Below are 15791 nucleotides of genomic sequence, written 5' to 3'. Positions count from 1 at the left end.
TAAAAGGCTTTTATTCCACACACCTAAGTATTACCTTAGTAGCTTGGGAAAAGGACAGCAAGTGAATGACAACAGTGAATATAAGGAACCGAGTGAATAAGTGGCTCCAGCAGTGCTTTGTGCCTGAGGGAGTTTGCTTATGCTGTTGCCTGGTTCTTTGTAATACTGGCTCATGTAAACCTGTGTTACCGCTTGGATTTCAGTTATTTGTCTTGTGTTTGTGCTTTCTGCTAGAAACCTGAGCCTGTAGGCAGGGCCACCTCACTTTCCTTTGTACCGTCTGCATAGAAAGATGCTTTTCAGTTGTATGGACTAAGGCACCAGGCCAACTGTTTAGTTGGGTATCAAGCACCACAGCACAAAAAGGCAAGTGACGCAAGAGTGTATACCTCGAGGGGACTTGATGAAAGCTTTAAAGAAACCAATGGAGATCCATAAAATGCCTACAGGATCAGCTGATTCAATGTAACTGTCTCCACTTTGAAACCAGAAGGATACACAAGCACATAGGTATGGTGGCTATGGCTTTCATGAAATTTCCCATAAATACCCATATATCATTTTCAAACAGCTTTTAATTATGTAATTTAGTCTGTTGGAACTTATTTTGCATTTAGTGGTATATTTACAAAGTGTGGCATTCAATTTAGTTTTCAGCTATTTAGCTATACAGAGGCTCCAACTGCTTCATACAATTCAAGTAGCCTTCAAGTGAGCTACATTTCAATGAGGAAAACAATCTCCTGGTAAATTACAAAATTAAACTTCATGGATGGAAATCTGGAACTAAATTAGGAAATATGTTTTTTTCTTTAAATGTAGCCCTTAATTGTGAGAAGGCCATACACATTGAGATCCACTCATTTGGCAACACCAAACAAGTGAAACTTTGTCTGATTTGTTCACCTATGTGCAGGGCCAAATTGGGGCTGATCCATTTGGTTGACCCCTTGAGATATAACAATGGCCTATGTGGGTCCAGTTTTTGGGCAGATATCCGTTGGGAAGGCCATTGAAAAGGGTCCATACAAGAGCAGAAAAACAGCTGATTTGGTCTAAATCAGCAGCTTAAATCTGCCCATGTATGGCACAGTTTTACTGACGTAGTGCATGTAAATACTACATCTTGTCTGTCTTGTCTGTCATGGAATACTGCCAGGATAGCCAATCAATCTGTGAGCCAGTGGGTCACATATTTGCAATAAGTTGCTCCACAATACATTTCACTGACCTAACCAATAGGGCAGGGACTCAATATGAAAGTGTTTCATGCTACTCAAGGTTGGCAAATCAGATTAATTGGCTATTTCCATCTGGTAGTAACTCTAATATGTAGACCAGTGCTCACACGGGACGTGTGAAGACACACAGAGCAACTAGTAGCAGCTACTTGTCACGGCTACTAAACTCCAAAAATACCCTGCCATAGCCAATACTGAGAATTGCCTCTGTTAAAACACATTTAGAATAACTTAGTATTTGCCTGTTTGTCTATGTCAATAAATAAATAGAGAGAAATAGAGAAAGTTATAAAGAATGAATAAAGTGAATCAACACAATGAAAAAGAATACTGGTTGTTATAATGGTTGTTTATATTTTTTCATGATCACAGTTTCATTAATCAGATATTTGCAGTAATACTAATTAGAAAAGTGACAGTTATTTTCAAAGCTTCTATTGTAAATAAGGAGCTGGGCGTCTGTCACAGCTACAGCTACACATAGCAACAAGTCTGCTGTTTGCAAAGCTGCCGTGTTTATCTTTATAGCACCTAGAGAAATGACACAAGTTACTGCATTATGTATAGCATGGTTGGAAACACCGTAGCTCAGTCAATCACCAGTTACTTATTAATCCAGGAAATATGCCTCAAACCATAAAGTATATATATATTGCAGTCATAGCAAGAATCTACTGAATGTTGTTTGAAAACCATTATTTCCTGCTTATTTATTCAGTTAGAAAAGATATTGTTAATAAATAAAGACCATGATTTTGGCTTTTAGCTAAGGATGATGGGAAAAAGAATCTAGAATAAAAAAAGTCATCTTGTGCCTTCAGTAAACAGATATAGGTGAAGCCTGGAGGGTAAACAGAAGGATAATTAATTTAGGGCAGAACTATAAGAATTTTTAGTGTATATAGGCAGCAGTTCCGGGGCCGCTATAAACACAGACAGAAAACAGATAAACACAGACAGAAAAAAAGCCAATCTACACAGATCTGCTTCCATTTGTTCCTTGTGTAACTGCACCTGCAGACACAGAGTCAGCCAGAAAGCACATGAGGTAAATTTCAGGGTCTCTTTGATATATTCTCATACTAAGCATGACTGGATGGTATCTGGCAATATACCTTCAGGATAACTTTGAATGTGGTGTTTACATAAAAATACAGTGGCTAGCCAACATACATCTTTGTGTCTGTTTGCATTTACATATGAAATAATGGCAAACAGACATGATTTGCATCTGTTTGTGTCTCTTTTATGATATTATTTAAAGGGTGTTGTTTGTCAACAAAGCATATCAAATCTTACCTCTAGATGTCAAAATTACATTACTTAATGTTTATGGAAAATAGACAATAAAACCAAATATTAAATGACAACGCATGGCAATGATTGTGTTTAACTGTTGTTTAAAGTAAATGAATAATCCAGCCACAGCACTCATAGCACAGGTAGACAGAGCACTTGAACAATACTATCTGTCATATTCAGCAAATGACTTCCACTTCCTTATGCAGCAGAAAAGCTGAATATCAGCCAGCATTTGCATTTCCTTCAGTTGCTGTACATTTGTGAAACAAAGAACAGTAACTGCACTTATCCCAGCAGTAAGCGCTCATTATGTCACAATTTCTACACTTTTTGTGTTTATGCCTCAAAATTGCTGGAATTCATTTAAAGTATATCCATTAGCTCTTATGCTAAAATGGTTCTGAACTGTGGCGACAAATAGAAATTGCCAGAGCCTGCTGTGTATGGAATACACTGAAGTGTTAAAGGGCACTTACAGTGACAACATGCTTCTGTACCTTTCCATTTCTTTATGTTTGGCTGGCTTTGCACGGCATGCAGCGCCATATCTCCTTTATTTTATTTCTCACTCCTGCTTAACATCCCATGTGTTTGTGTTAGTCCTTATTAGCATTACAGCTTATGCTTCCCAACAACCCCCTCCAAGCCCTTTCATTTTTGATTGCTGTGGCAGATCTCCGTAAATACTGGAAATATAGTCATTTGCTGGAACTGAAATTGCCTGTGTTAATGTAATGCAGGAAACAAGACATGCTGGCAAAAATATAGTCTTTCTAATAGATACAGATATTCAAAGTATTCACACCCTTTGGCATTTTCATGTTTTGTTGTCACAGTGGATTTAATTTAGTTTTTTGACCACGATTAATATATATTTTAGTTACAATGAAAAAACACAGTACAGGTATTGGACCTCTTTTCCGGAAACCCATTATCCAGAAAGTTCCGAATTATGGAAAGGCCATCTCCCATAGACTCCATTGTAATCAAATAATTCACATTTTTAAAAATGGTTTCCTTTTTCTCTGTAATAATAAAACAGTACCTTGTACTTGATCCCAAATAAGATATAATGAACCATTATTGGAGCATAAACAATCCTATTGGATTTAATTGCTGTTTATATAATTTTTTTTCAGTAGACTTAAGGTAGGAGATCCAAATTACGGAAAGATCCCTTATCCGGAAACCCCCAGGTCCCAAGCATTCTGGATAATGGGTCCCATACCTGTATAACCGGTTCCAAAATAGCCCCTTTAATATGACATACCTACCTAAATCATCACTGGTGCAGCCACCATATTCCAGAGTCACATGATTAGTGTAAGTTAGTGGATCACTTGAGTAGTCAAGGGGTTTCATTTAAAGGGGTTGCTCATCTTTATATTAACTTTTAGTATGATGTACAGAGTTCTATTCTTTAACTATTATTTTTAATTATGTGTGGTTTTTATTTAATTATTGAGCTTTTTGTTCAGCAGCTCTACAGTTTGGAATTTTAGCATCTATCTGGTTGCTAGCGTCCAGATCACCATAGCAACCAGGAATTTGTGTGAGTGAGCCATTAGAATATAAATAGGAGAGGCCTGACTAGAAAGATAAGTAATAAAATATAACAATAACAATTAAAGCCTCACAAATGCTTCCAGAGCAGTGGCCCCCATTTAAAGGTTGGAAAGAGCTGAAAGAAGAAGGCATATAATTCAAAAACTCTAAAAAAATGATGACCAATTCAAAAGTTGCTAAGAATTCTCATCCTGTAACATATCAAAAGATCATTTGAAGGTGAACTGCCCTTTAATTGTAGTATAAATACATGTGTATATGTAGGGTTCCCCTTCTGGTCAGTATCATGGTATATACCGAGAACACTATGCAACTCTATGAAAAGGTGATTGAAAAGCAAAAGTCAGAGGATGGATGCAATATCCAAATCACTAAATTTCCCTTGGAATACAGTTAAATCAAGTATTGAGAAATTGAAAGAGTTTGGCACATCTGTAAATATTGTTAGAAAGAAGGGGGCCAGCACACACAAATGGGGTTTGCAGCTTCCTTTGTGGGGCGATGAAGATGAAGGGAGGTGCAAACCCATAGAAACATTAGGGATGATTTATAAACACTGGGCAAATTTGCTTGTGAGCAATAACCCATGGCAACCAATCAAAAAGTTGCATTCATTTTTCTACCTTCAGGTGATTTAAAAAAGCCAATCACTGATTGGTTGCTATGGGTTACTGCCCATGGGCAAATTTGCGTTGATAAATGATCCCCATTTTGTCTTTCAAACGTTTTTCAAAATTTACAGCTGACAAGTACAGCGCCACCTAAAGTGCACATCCGTACAGGAAAGAGAACTATGACAACTCTGAATGAGTTACCAGCTTCGCTGGCTGAGTTGTCTTGGTGCTTCACCTTTTGCAGCATTTGGGAGAGTGCCAAAAAAGCAACTATTACTTAAAACTCACGTGAGATCTCATCAACAGTTTGCCAGAAGACATATGGGAGAATCTGAAGTTGGCTGGAATAAGATTCTATGGTCTGATGAGATTAAATGAAATGTAACTTTTTTTGGCCTTCAGATTTAACACAATGTTTGGTGTATGCCACACACTGATATCATCATCACCGTTCCCACCCTGAAGCAATGTGAAGGCAGCATCATGCTGTGGAGATACTCCTTTGCACCAGGCCCTGGAAGGCTTGTGGGGGTAGCGGTTGTAAGGAATGCAGCAAAATACAATGAAATCCTGGCGGAAAACCTGATACAGTCTGCAAAAACCTGAGCCTTGGCAGATGGCCAAGCATAAAGCCAAAAATACACAAGAATAGCTCGAAATCAACTGTTACTGTTAATGTCCAGTAATTTCCAAGTCCAAATCTTAAAACAATAATTAATTGTTGGCTTTGCTTTTGGCAAATGAAGGGCAAACAAACTCCCTGTAGATAGTATGCTGGAATTAGACCTAGAATCCCAGTGTAGCAAGACAGCAATACTAAGAACTGCACCACCATGCTGCCCAGTACAAACCCAGATGGAGACCTGCAGGATGAAGATCAAAACTGAATCCTGGAAATTCTGTCTTCACCCTTACGATTGTACAGAGCTGTAAAATGGAACTGGTACTGGGAAGAAGGTCTTGGGTTGCAGGGTACTTACAAGTGACATGCAGAATTTTAAATATTTAAAGTATAATTTATAACAAAACATAGTAATAATAAAGAATATTTATTAAAGATGTTTTCTAAACAAGCTGGCACTCCCTCAGGATGAGGGCCCAGAATGAATGAATAAATGAATGAATTGCTTAATAGTGCTGCTCTGATGTTGGCCCTTTAAAAAACATTAGACAATTCATTGGCACTATTTGTTACATTGCTAATGAAATGTTCCAGCACAATGAACTTGCGCTAATAGATTTTTCACATAAAATGACATCATGCCTTTAGTAACCCAATCAAAGTAACAAATGTGCTACTTAAATATAGTGGTGTGTATGAACTCCGAATAGACTGCTTCTTTATCAGTATGCACTTCATGCAGAATGCTGTGACTGAGACAGAATGCCTGCTATTCTAACAATATGGAAGAGTTTAATCTAATCAGAACACTGGAGTTCTGAAGAGGTTAAGAAGCTAATGAAGTTTTATGCCTTGTTTTATTTCAGGGGAGTTGGGATATGCTAAATTACATCTCACCAAATTTAATGTTGTCTTGAGAAGCTTCCTAGTTTGGGGATGTAACATCCTGTAGGTTACATTTCATTACCTGCACCATTACATTCCCACAATGTGGACAAATCAATTAGTAAGTGCTGTTCAGTTGCAGTCTTGACTCATTGCCTCCCTTAACACTGCAGAAGAAAAATTGACATGACAGGACAGTATAACCATTGCCTGGAAGACATGGAGGAGTTGATATACACTGAGCAAGTTAAGTACTGCTGTCACAAAGACCCAGGAATGTTAAAGTATAATATAAAATGGAATAGAAATATTTATTGTCACATGCTCAGTACTGTGAAGCTTGGTTTAAACCCCCAGCCCCCCATAAACCTGTAGCTAATAGTAAATGCAGAAATATACTCTTCAATATCTTATTGTCACTTTGTTATGTGTAGCTAAAACAGTAATGAGGTTATGTAATAAACGGCACTGTGTTTTTCCAGGAGCAGTAATCTATAGCAACCAATCAGCAGAAGGCATTTACTGGTCACCTGTTTAAAAGCAAACATCTTTTTGGTTGTTATGGGTTACTACTCCTGGGCAAACTTAGTGCCTTTTATTATACTGCCCATACACATAGCGATACACTCATTTGGTGAGCTCCCCTGGGCCAACAGTTAGATCATAACAGAAGCCTATGCAGGCCCTTTTGGACTGCATTAAAGTGTCAATGTGATCCTTGCCCAATGGGACTTTGAAACCTACCCAACAGAAAACTGGCCCTTACACAGGTAGATCAGCTGCTAGCCTGCTCTTTGAGGGCCAAATTAGCATCCGCCCATATAAATGCTAGATTCATTTTATAGGTTGTCAAAAATAGGTTGTGGGGGCTGAAGCAGTGTCTGGGAAACACAGCCTAAAGGGCACTAAGGGTGAACAATGTCTGTGTGACCTTTAAGACATTCCTAGTAGCTTAGCGTGAAGGGTTTAGGATATTGTAGAACTAAGGCCGAATGGCTGATACAGTAATGTCTTTTTATTAGGGATGCACCGAATCCCGGATTCGGTTCGGGATTCAGGCCGAATGGAGTCTTTTTTTGATAGATTCGGTTTTGGCCGAATCCATGGTCCCGGCTGAACCGAATCCGAATCCTAATTAGCATAAATTAGCATAATAGTATGCTAATTAGCATTTGGAAAGGGTTAAAATTTAGGGGGGGATTTTTTTTGCCACGCGCTATGTGTGCGCCAAATTTTAACCCTTCCCAATCCTAATTAGCATATTCTAAATAGGATCCGGTTTGGGATTCGGCAGAATCCATCAGGGGGAGTTCGGCAGAACCCAAAAAAGGGGTATATAAGTAACCTTGTTATGAGCAAACGGGATCCTTTGCCAAAGGTTCATTTTTCAAGGGGACATGATACAAAAAAGGCCTATAACCCCTGCAGTAAGACAGTGTACTTAGAGAAGTCTACCGTGACCGTGACCCCATGAGTTTTATAATAATCCAGTATTGGCAGGCCCACTTACTCACCTTACAACATGTTCTTGGCTAAGTAATTTCAGTGACATACCGCTGCTTCTGCCTCTCTATAATGCAAATAAGCTCTATTTATAGATGCAGAATTGCTACCTGTTTTACTTCCCTGACACAAGGCAAATAAGAATATGCCATCTTTCTTAATGAAAAACCTTTATATACCTTTGTATACAAGGTTTGATGGTATTTGTGTCAAAGCAGGCAACAGCATCATTAGTCATCAAAGCGGATCCACTGAAGCATGAATAAAAGTCTAATCAATATTTGCTCCTACGCCACAAAAAAAAAGAGGCAAAAACACTTCCAGGAACTAAACTAGTTAAACAGGCCAATATCTAACAATTTGCTGGCTCACATATAAATACGCTTATCAGTGGTTCATTTATTTAAATGTCCTACCTTTGGTCAAGAAATGGTCCTTTTATTAGGTTCTTTTTAATAAAAATTGTAATTGTAATAACATAAACATGCTCAATGTTTATCAGGAGCTGACTGAACACATGGCAAGGTAAGGTCTAAGGGGACTATTTATTATGCTGTGTAAAATGAAATTCACTGAAAAAATTGTGTAAAAAGCTGGCAGAAGAATTTTGTGTTGGTGTTTTTTTACACAAAATAATAAATAGGTCCCTGAGTGTATATCATGTTTAAGTTCTTAAACAGTAAATCGCAGCGACAATCTTTTTGACTTTATTGAATAATAGTTCTATGACAGGCACAGGGTAGGTGGTACATATCTTCTTCCCTGTGGCAGGCAGTAAAGCAGCAAGCTCTTAAATGAACACCAAGGGGTGTGATTTATTGCCCATTAGTGCTCTTGTACGTATGTCCAGGGTCTTCTCAAATGACTGCAAGACTGTGATTGCGCTGTTGCACTACGTTTCATGTAAGGCCTGCAAGAAGCTCCATTTGGCCTGCTGCCCCTAAATGTGCATCGACGTACAGAGTACAGTAAAACAGAGCTTTGCGCTTAGTGCCTACTATAGGCAGGTGATATACAGAGGGTTGCCTTAGTGTGTGTTGTGCCCATAGGCCTACATGGGCCCTTACATGGTAGATGCAACTTGTGCTCACATGCATGCCTCCTGGATAAACTATGTATTGTTGGCAAAATTATAATATTCTTTTCTTTTTCACACTTTTTTCATTCTTCTAAATGAACCCTTAAATATTATTCACCACTTTGTTGTCATTTCAGCATCTCTCAAGCCCTGAGCTTCATGTTCTAATTTTGTGTTGAAAGCTCAAATTTAGACACTTGAAACTTGGTACCTGGAAATGGATTCTGTACAAGGTATGTCTTCTGAGGGCATCAGTTTTCCTAAGGAAGAACAGTATGTACCTACAAACTGGCCTCATGTCTCTGAGAAGAACAAGACGTTCAGTATGGATTCTGTTTGGAATCCCAGGAATTACTGTGAACAAGGTTTTGGGCTGGATAAAGGGACAAGCTCGGGACAAAATCAAGACGAGGAGATCCATTCATTGACATATTCAAAGTACAAGATAGGGGGCTCTGTTGATAGTATATTTTCACAGACTTCTCTTCAACAACCAGAATGGTCAATATTAAAATCTTCCAGATCTCAAGATGTGCTAATTCAAGCTTCACCTTCTAGATTTTATCAGGAGTCTATGGCAAGACAGCCTGGCCAAGAAGCAAATCCCGATGTTGTCGATGATGTAGTGGGAGATGAAGTTATTTCTCCATTACACTGGCAACAATTAAACAAACAAAAGACAATGGATTTTAGCCTCAGCCAGTCAAAACAGGCAGACTCGTGTTTAAGCACAACCCAAATTAGTTCAGCTGGAACCATATTGACAAAATCCTTATCAGAACACTTCACTGGAGATGAGAATACCGAGACCACTGAAAGTTATCCACAATCACCAACAGAGGATATAACAGAAAAAAATAACCTGAAAAAAGTGCAAACAGATTCATATTGTTCTCATACATTTTCTGATATGAATCAAACAGAAATTTATGGTACGGAGCAAGACTTTGATAGTGTCACGCAAACACAACATTCTTATTCTTCCACTTCTGAAGAAACAGAGTTGAGCTCTTTACAGGTAATACTCGATGCAAGATACTATGGCACTAATGCACAAAAATGGGCAAAATCTAACCACATCTTACAACCCACAGCAAGCAATCAGATTCCTGCTTTCAGTAATGTTGCTTACCCCTGATTGGTTGTTGTGGGGCAAAAACTGACTCTTACTTAGTTTAAAAGGATGCTGCACACCTTTCTGATTTGGAAAGATTTTTGGCCATTTTGTACAGTTAGACATTTAGAATATTCCCCAAAAGGTTGCCATTCTGAAAGGCCCTTTTAGAGCATACAAAATGCTTCTCATTAACTTCAATGGCAGAAAATAAAACTGTTAATTTTCTACTGCAGAGAATAACACCTGATGTGCTTACTATCTGTTACAGAATTTAAAAATTCAAATTGGAAAAGGTTAATGATACACACAGAATCTAAAATCTTTGTGTAGCTGCTAAGGCTTTTATGTGACATTCAGTAGAACACTTATGAAAAGATGATTATTACTAGGCCCCAGCCACTCATTCTTTAATGCAGCATCCGCCATCTGCACAAAGCTCTTTGTGAGAAATCTTTGCACAATCAGGCAGGCACATCCACGGCAGAAGGACAGTTAGACAGAACAAAGGCACTGGATGCACGCTGATACACAGCCATTTAGGCGCACAATGAAGGTAATGTAAAGAGAAAAATCTGCTTACTAGAAAGCATGAAACTCACCTACTCGCCCATGCTAAATCTACTTTGCAGTGAGGCACAGAATTCAAATGGAATATTCAAATTCTCTGCACAAAGGTCCTGCTTTAGCAATGTGTGATTTAGCTATTTTAATGTATACATATTTTTTGTATATTTTTAGTCAGTACAGTGTAAGACTTGCATGTAAGATGTAATCTAATCATTTAATTCTATTTTTATTATTTTTAAACACAGATATCCCCTTGTTTATGGACATTAATAAATAAAGCTGACCAGAGATAAAAGGATGTAACATTTATTGACATCTGCAAAGTTACTTAGGGAGAACATTCATACCTCTTCCTTTGCAGATAATTCTTCTTTTAATTCTATGAATAATTCTATTTATAGCTGATCAGTTAAGTTACACCCCAGTATAGCGAGTAAAGTACCCGCAGTATTGTGCAGAATGTCAGTTTAATAACTGCCAATTATTTTACAGCATGACGGTACTGTAGGCCCCTCAATTTTTCATAATTTTATCAATTAGTGAAGTTATGTTGTCTCCCTGCTGACTGCGGATGTACTAACATCTGTGCTTTCTGCACATTCTTTAAAAAATCCTCCATTGATTGTATGAGCATTAGCAAAGATACTTAGCCTATCCAGATGTGATTTCAATTAGAACATCTGGGACTAAACTAGACTGCTATATCTCACAGTGGGTACATACATTCACTTGTTTTGTAGCAAGAATTGATTTCAGTGCAAAAAAAAAATTAAAAAATCTTTTATGCTAGACTTTACGCAACTCCAATAAATAACAATGAACATCCTAACCTAACCCATTTCTGGGAATGATATGCGTTGCATTGGTGTGCATATGTCCTTTGATTTAATGGCTTTGCATGCTAAGGCTCATTAGCTATTACTGTTCTACTGTATTCAATGAAGGACAGGTGAATACTGCAAAGACGGCATGGTGACAGCATGCTGGATTTTACTAAAGGGTATAGTGTAAATAGTCTTTGCACTGCGAGGGGAGGCAATGTGGAAAAAATATGGATAGAACTAGAGGGGGAATGGTAGAAGAACTGCTGGTAGTACAAGGGAAGGTATGGTAGGGGACAACTGTATAGTGCTTAAGAGACATGACTGAAGGAAGAGGGATAATGCTAGGAAAGACATAGTAAAGGACAGCTAGATGGTACTAGGGGAGGCACAGTGGAGAAAAGCTAGATAGTACTAGTGGAGTTATAGTCGAGAAATTTAGATAATATATGGGAGACATAGTGGAGGAAAGTTAGATGAAAGAGAGATGGATAGTGCTTGGCCAGGCATTTTGGAGGAAAGTTAGGGGCGTCAAAGCAGATGAAAATCAAAGAGTGCAAGGAGAACACATAAATGAAAGTTACACAGTACAAAAAGTAGAATAAAGGGAATAATGGGAAAGCTGCACACTGATTGTGAAGCAAAAGCAATTGTTACTGTTATAAGAGGAATTGGAAAAGAATTGTCATCAGAAATGCCTCACAGGTTGCATATAGTCTCCAGTTATTTATTCTTCTATATAGTAATATACAGATTATAGCATTCAGTCAATCAGTGACTTTGTTTTCCAAGAAAAAAAAAATCACAACATTCTTAGTAGTTCTAAGTGTAAAGTACAAAAGGAAGGATTCTGAATTAGTAATCAACTGCTGCACAACTGTCATTTCTCTCTGCTTCTAAATATGATTTAAGCAGGGATGGATTTGTGGGCAGGCCACAAAGGCCGGGGCCAAGAGTCTCAGGGCAAATAGCCTATAATTTCCCTGAAATTTCCCTAAAAATGTTCATTATGTCAGTGGTCAGTGGTGCCTCATATGCTAAAAGTGGTCTTTGATAATGGCCATGTCTGACATACAGACCACTACCTTTCATTGTGTTGTTTGTATTCACTTTATCCTGATAGCCCTATAAAGCCAGAACCAAAAACCACACATTACAAAAACAGTTATAAAATTCTGTTGTATACTTATTGTGATGATTAAAATTTCTTTACAAAAGTGTAGGGGTGCATTTTTTGGTAAAGTTTGTATATGGGGTGTAATAGGTGTGTCAGAGCAAATATACACAGGGCACAGGGTGTGAGGTAATAGTGGACACAGGGTTATTGGAAGACCATCTACCATAAATAGGCTTAAGGTATGGAGATCCAAATGAAAAAAGACCCCAAAAAAAACCCAGACTCCCGAGGATTCTGGATAATAGGTCCAATACCTGAACAAGAATATGCAATAATAAGCTATAATGTGGTACGTTACTCTAGCTTTTTGCATTCACTGCAGCAGGAAAGCCTTTGTATTTTTTACTCTGGAGTACCACACCTTATATGCACTTATAAATAATGGTAATATTGTCATAATAAACTGCTCTGTTGGCCTTTTCAAAGAATATCAGTGTAGATTTGGAAATGATCTTGGAGCACAGCACACTAGGGTTAAATCGTATTTCCTCACTGATTTCATCTAGCCTGCCATGTCTTCAAAGGTTTGTGTACGACATAGAACAATGCTGATTAAAAGATCAATTTTCTTTGATTCCAGGGTGCAGATTCCAATGGATCGCAGAATATCTCTATGTCACTGCTAAAATCAATACTCATGAAAAGGGAGGAGAAAATAAATGACCTTAGCAAAGAACTCAGGAGAATACAAGCTGAAAACCTGCACTTGAAAGAAGAAAAACACCATATTGTCTCTGAAAGCATAACACTAAAAAAAGAACTGGAGGTGCTCTGTGTCTTTTACTTCATCTTTTCTTTTAAATATATCTTTTTATCCATTTCAAAGAAATTATTATAAAATATGTTGGTGTTTAGAAAAAAAACAAGGTGTGTTCCTCAAATCCAGCTGTTTGCCTGTACTGTTTGAGGAATATAATGTGAGACATACACACCAAGGCAATGTTAATGAATGGATCCTGTTTTTTAAGAACCCACACATTGAAAGAAATAAGCACTTGATGTAGCTTGCTTCACCATGTAATTTATTAGATAGTAAATAAAATCAGTTAGTATCATAATTGTCGACCCTATTAAAGAGCAAAGTAAAGCATAGAGTTCAAAACTTAGGCTATATAAATAATTATAAGTATGAGTATATAACTTACCGTATGTAGTAATGATTCCTTATCCCAGCGTTTGCCCTTTTGTAGGACTTAGGCCAAAATCCTTCTCGTTTTACCACCAGACTCCTTTATGGCTTCAAAGTAAAACAATTAAATTAAAATTCAATGCCATATATTTTATACATTTCTTTGTAAAGGACATTGCTATTTAATTCCATACATTTTATACCCATTTATGATGTTAACTCATCCATATGTAAAAAGGAAATCAAATTCTGCTTGAAATGTACTTCCAAAAGAAATCCCACATGCAATGTCATTGTGTTCTTCTGGCTTCTACCTGCTCTTGAGTAGAGTGTGCATAGTGTGAATGTGAGATAATTATAACTAGCACTGTAAGGATTATGTTTTCTGCCAGCTTTACACAAATAAACATCATAGTTTGTATACCAAATTATTTCCAGGCACTTGCATTTGATAAGAAGAGAAAAAAACAGGACTTTCTTAATCCATTTGACCCCAGTTCTTCAGCGTCTCTTCAGCAACAAATAGGTAATGAGTTTAACAATGTACCCTTCTTGCACTTACTGAGATATAGTGAATTATAGTTATCTTTAATGTGCATAGCTTTAGGTAACACTGTGAAAGCCACTGTTTTATATCAGAATAATCAATATAAGATCTTGTTGAACTTGCATAGCTGTTAAGGTGACATAGAGTAGGAACAGCCTACAATACAAGAGCAAAAATAAGCAAGAGCAGGGCAGTCTTCTGACCACCACTCCTATTTCCCAAGAACCTCAATTCCAAGCCCTTGAGCAGATAACAAAAAATAAAGCAACTGTTGGTGTTCCTGGGTGAATTAATGGACTACCCCAAGGAGACTGTAGAACTAAAACTAATCAGGAGTAGCCTTAAAGAATACAGTACTCTACAGTTATATGGGGAATTAATATTTTCCTTCAGAAGGAGTATATTCACTCCAAGTATTCAATGATAATGAGCAAAGACAGTAATAATCCTCTATGTATGTGGGCTACATGTGAATATAATGGAAATTACATAGTAAAAGGAAAAGTAATATGTTGTGTAAGGTGGACCATAGAAGCTATAGAAAGTAGATAAGTAAAGCATCAGTGAGTGATAAAGAGGTAGGCAGAGAGCATCAGATTTTAAAGAAGTAAAATGGTGGGTGGGGTGCAATGGCAAGAAGAGGACAGTTAGGGAATGTATTGAAAATAATAGTAAGAAAGGAGAGAATATTTTATTTATACATTTGAATTTAGCCTCTGAAAATACTTTTAGTTACAGATATGCAATAGGTATAAAATAATTAGCCAGCCCAGTAGACATATAACATAATTTAACTTGACTAATTATGTCATTATGTTGACAATCACACAGAATGGAAGCAATGTTCCCTCTAATTCCTTGTCGGCTATGTGTGCAAGAAAAATTATTTTCTGCACATTTTTAAAAAGAGTGTGCTCATGTCACAGTAGATACAAAATTTTGTGTTTTACACAAAATTCTTGGTGTGCACCACAATTTGTTAGGTGCACTGGCCTCAAAATTTGCAGTGCATTGAATGGGACTGATTTGTGTTGCAGCTCTACTTATATACTTTGCATCATTAGTAATGGGAAAATTCTGATCCAATGGCTGGTATTGATTTGTTTAATGCCCAAGTTGCATCATTGCACTAGAACCAGCATTTCCTGTTCCTTTACAGATCAAGAAGGGCTTCTTCACAAACCAATTACAGAAACCAAACTTATTACCATAGTAACACAAAGAAGGGTTTGTTGTTTTCTTCTAGTAAAGGTCTGCTAAGTAATGTAGGTTTCTGCAGTTTTCAGACATTTCTGATTGTTCCATATGTTGCTCTGCATCTCAGTGAATCTTAAAAACCAAATCAGCGACCTGCAGGAAGCTAATGAAAATGCCGTCTTTGAACTAGCAAAAGCGGATGAGGAAATTTCCCAGGGAAAAAAAGACCTTGCTATGCTTAAGGCAGAGTATAACCAGAACTTACAAGATTCACAAGAAGAAATAAAACTGCTGAAGAAAAAGGTAAAACAATTTTAACAAACAAATTAATTTATCTAGCTCTTTGGTTCACACTGACTTATGCTGTTTGGTGACAACGCTGGTCCCCTTGTTGGAGTCTCTGACTGCTGTGCTAACTACCCACA

The 15791-nt window shown here is 37.4% G+C and overlaps 1 protein-coding gene across 1 annotated transcript in view; it reads left to right on the top strand.

Annotated features, from left to right (window-relative positions):
• The first annotated feature begins 244 nt into the window (after positions 1–244).
• The window catches only part of LOC100495307, a 28371-nt gene continuing 12824 nt past the window's right edge, over positions 245–15791 (top strand). The window contains exons 1-5 of the mRNA XM_002933809.5: positions 245–510; positions 8949–9829; positions 13074–13259; positions 14061–14148; positions 15494–15669. Coding sequence (XP_002933855.2) covers positions 9029–9829; positions 13074–13259; positions 14061–14148; positions 15494–15669 — 1251 coding nt within the window. The 5' untranslated portion in view covers positions 245–510; positions 8949–9028. The remainder of the gene's footprint in view (positions 511–8948; positions 9830–13073; positions 13260–14060; positions 14149–15493; positions 15670–15791) is intronic.

Source organism: Xenopus tropicalis, chromosome 2 (assembly GCF_000004195.4).
Source record: "Xenopus tropicalis strain Nigerian chromosome 2, UCB_Xtro_10.0, whole genome shotgun sequence".
In the NCBI taxonomy this organism is placed as follows: domain Eukaryota; kingdom Metazoa; phylum Chordata; class Amphibia; order Anura; family Pipidae; genus Xenopus; species Xenopus tropicalis.
This window is presented reverse-complemented; position numbering and strand designations above follow the sequence as displayed.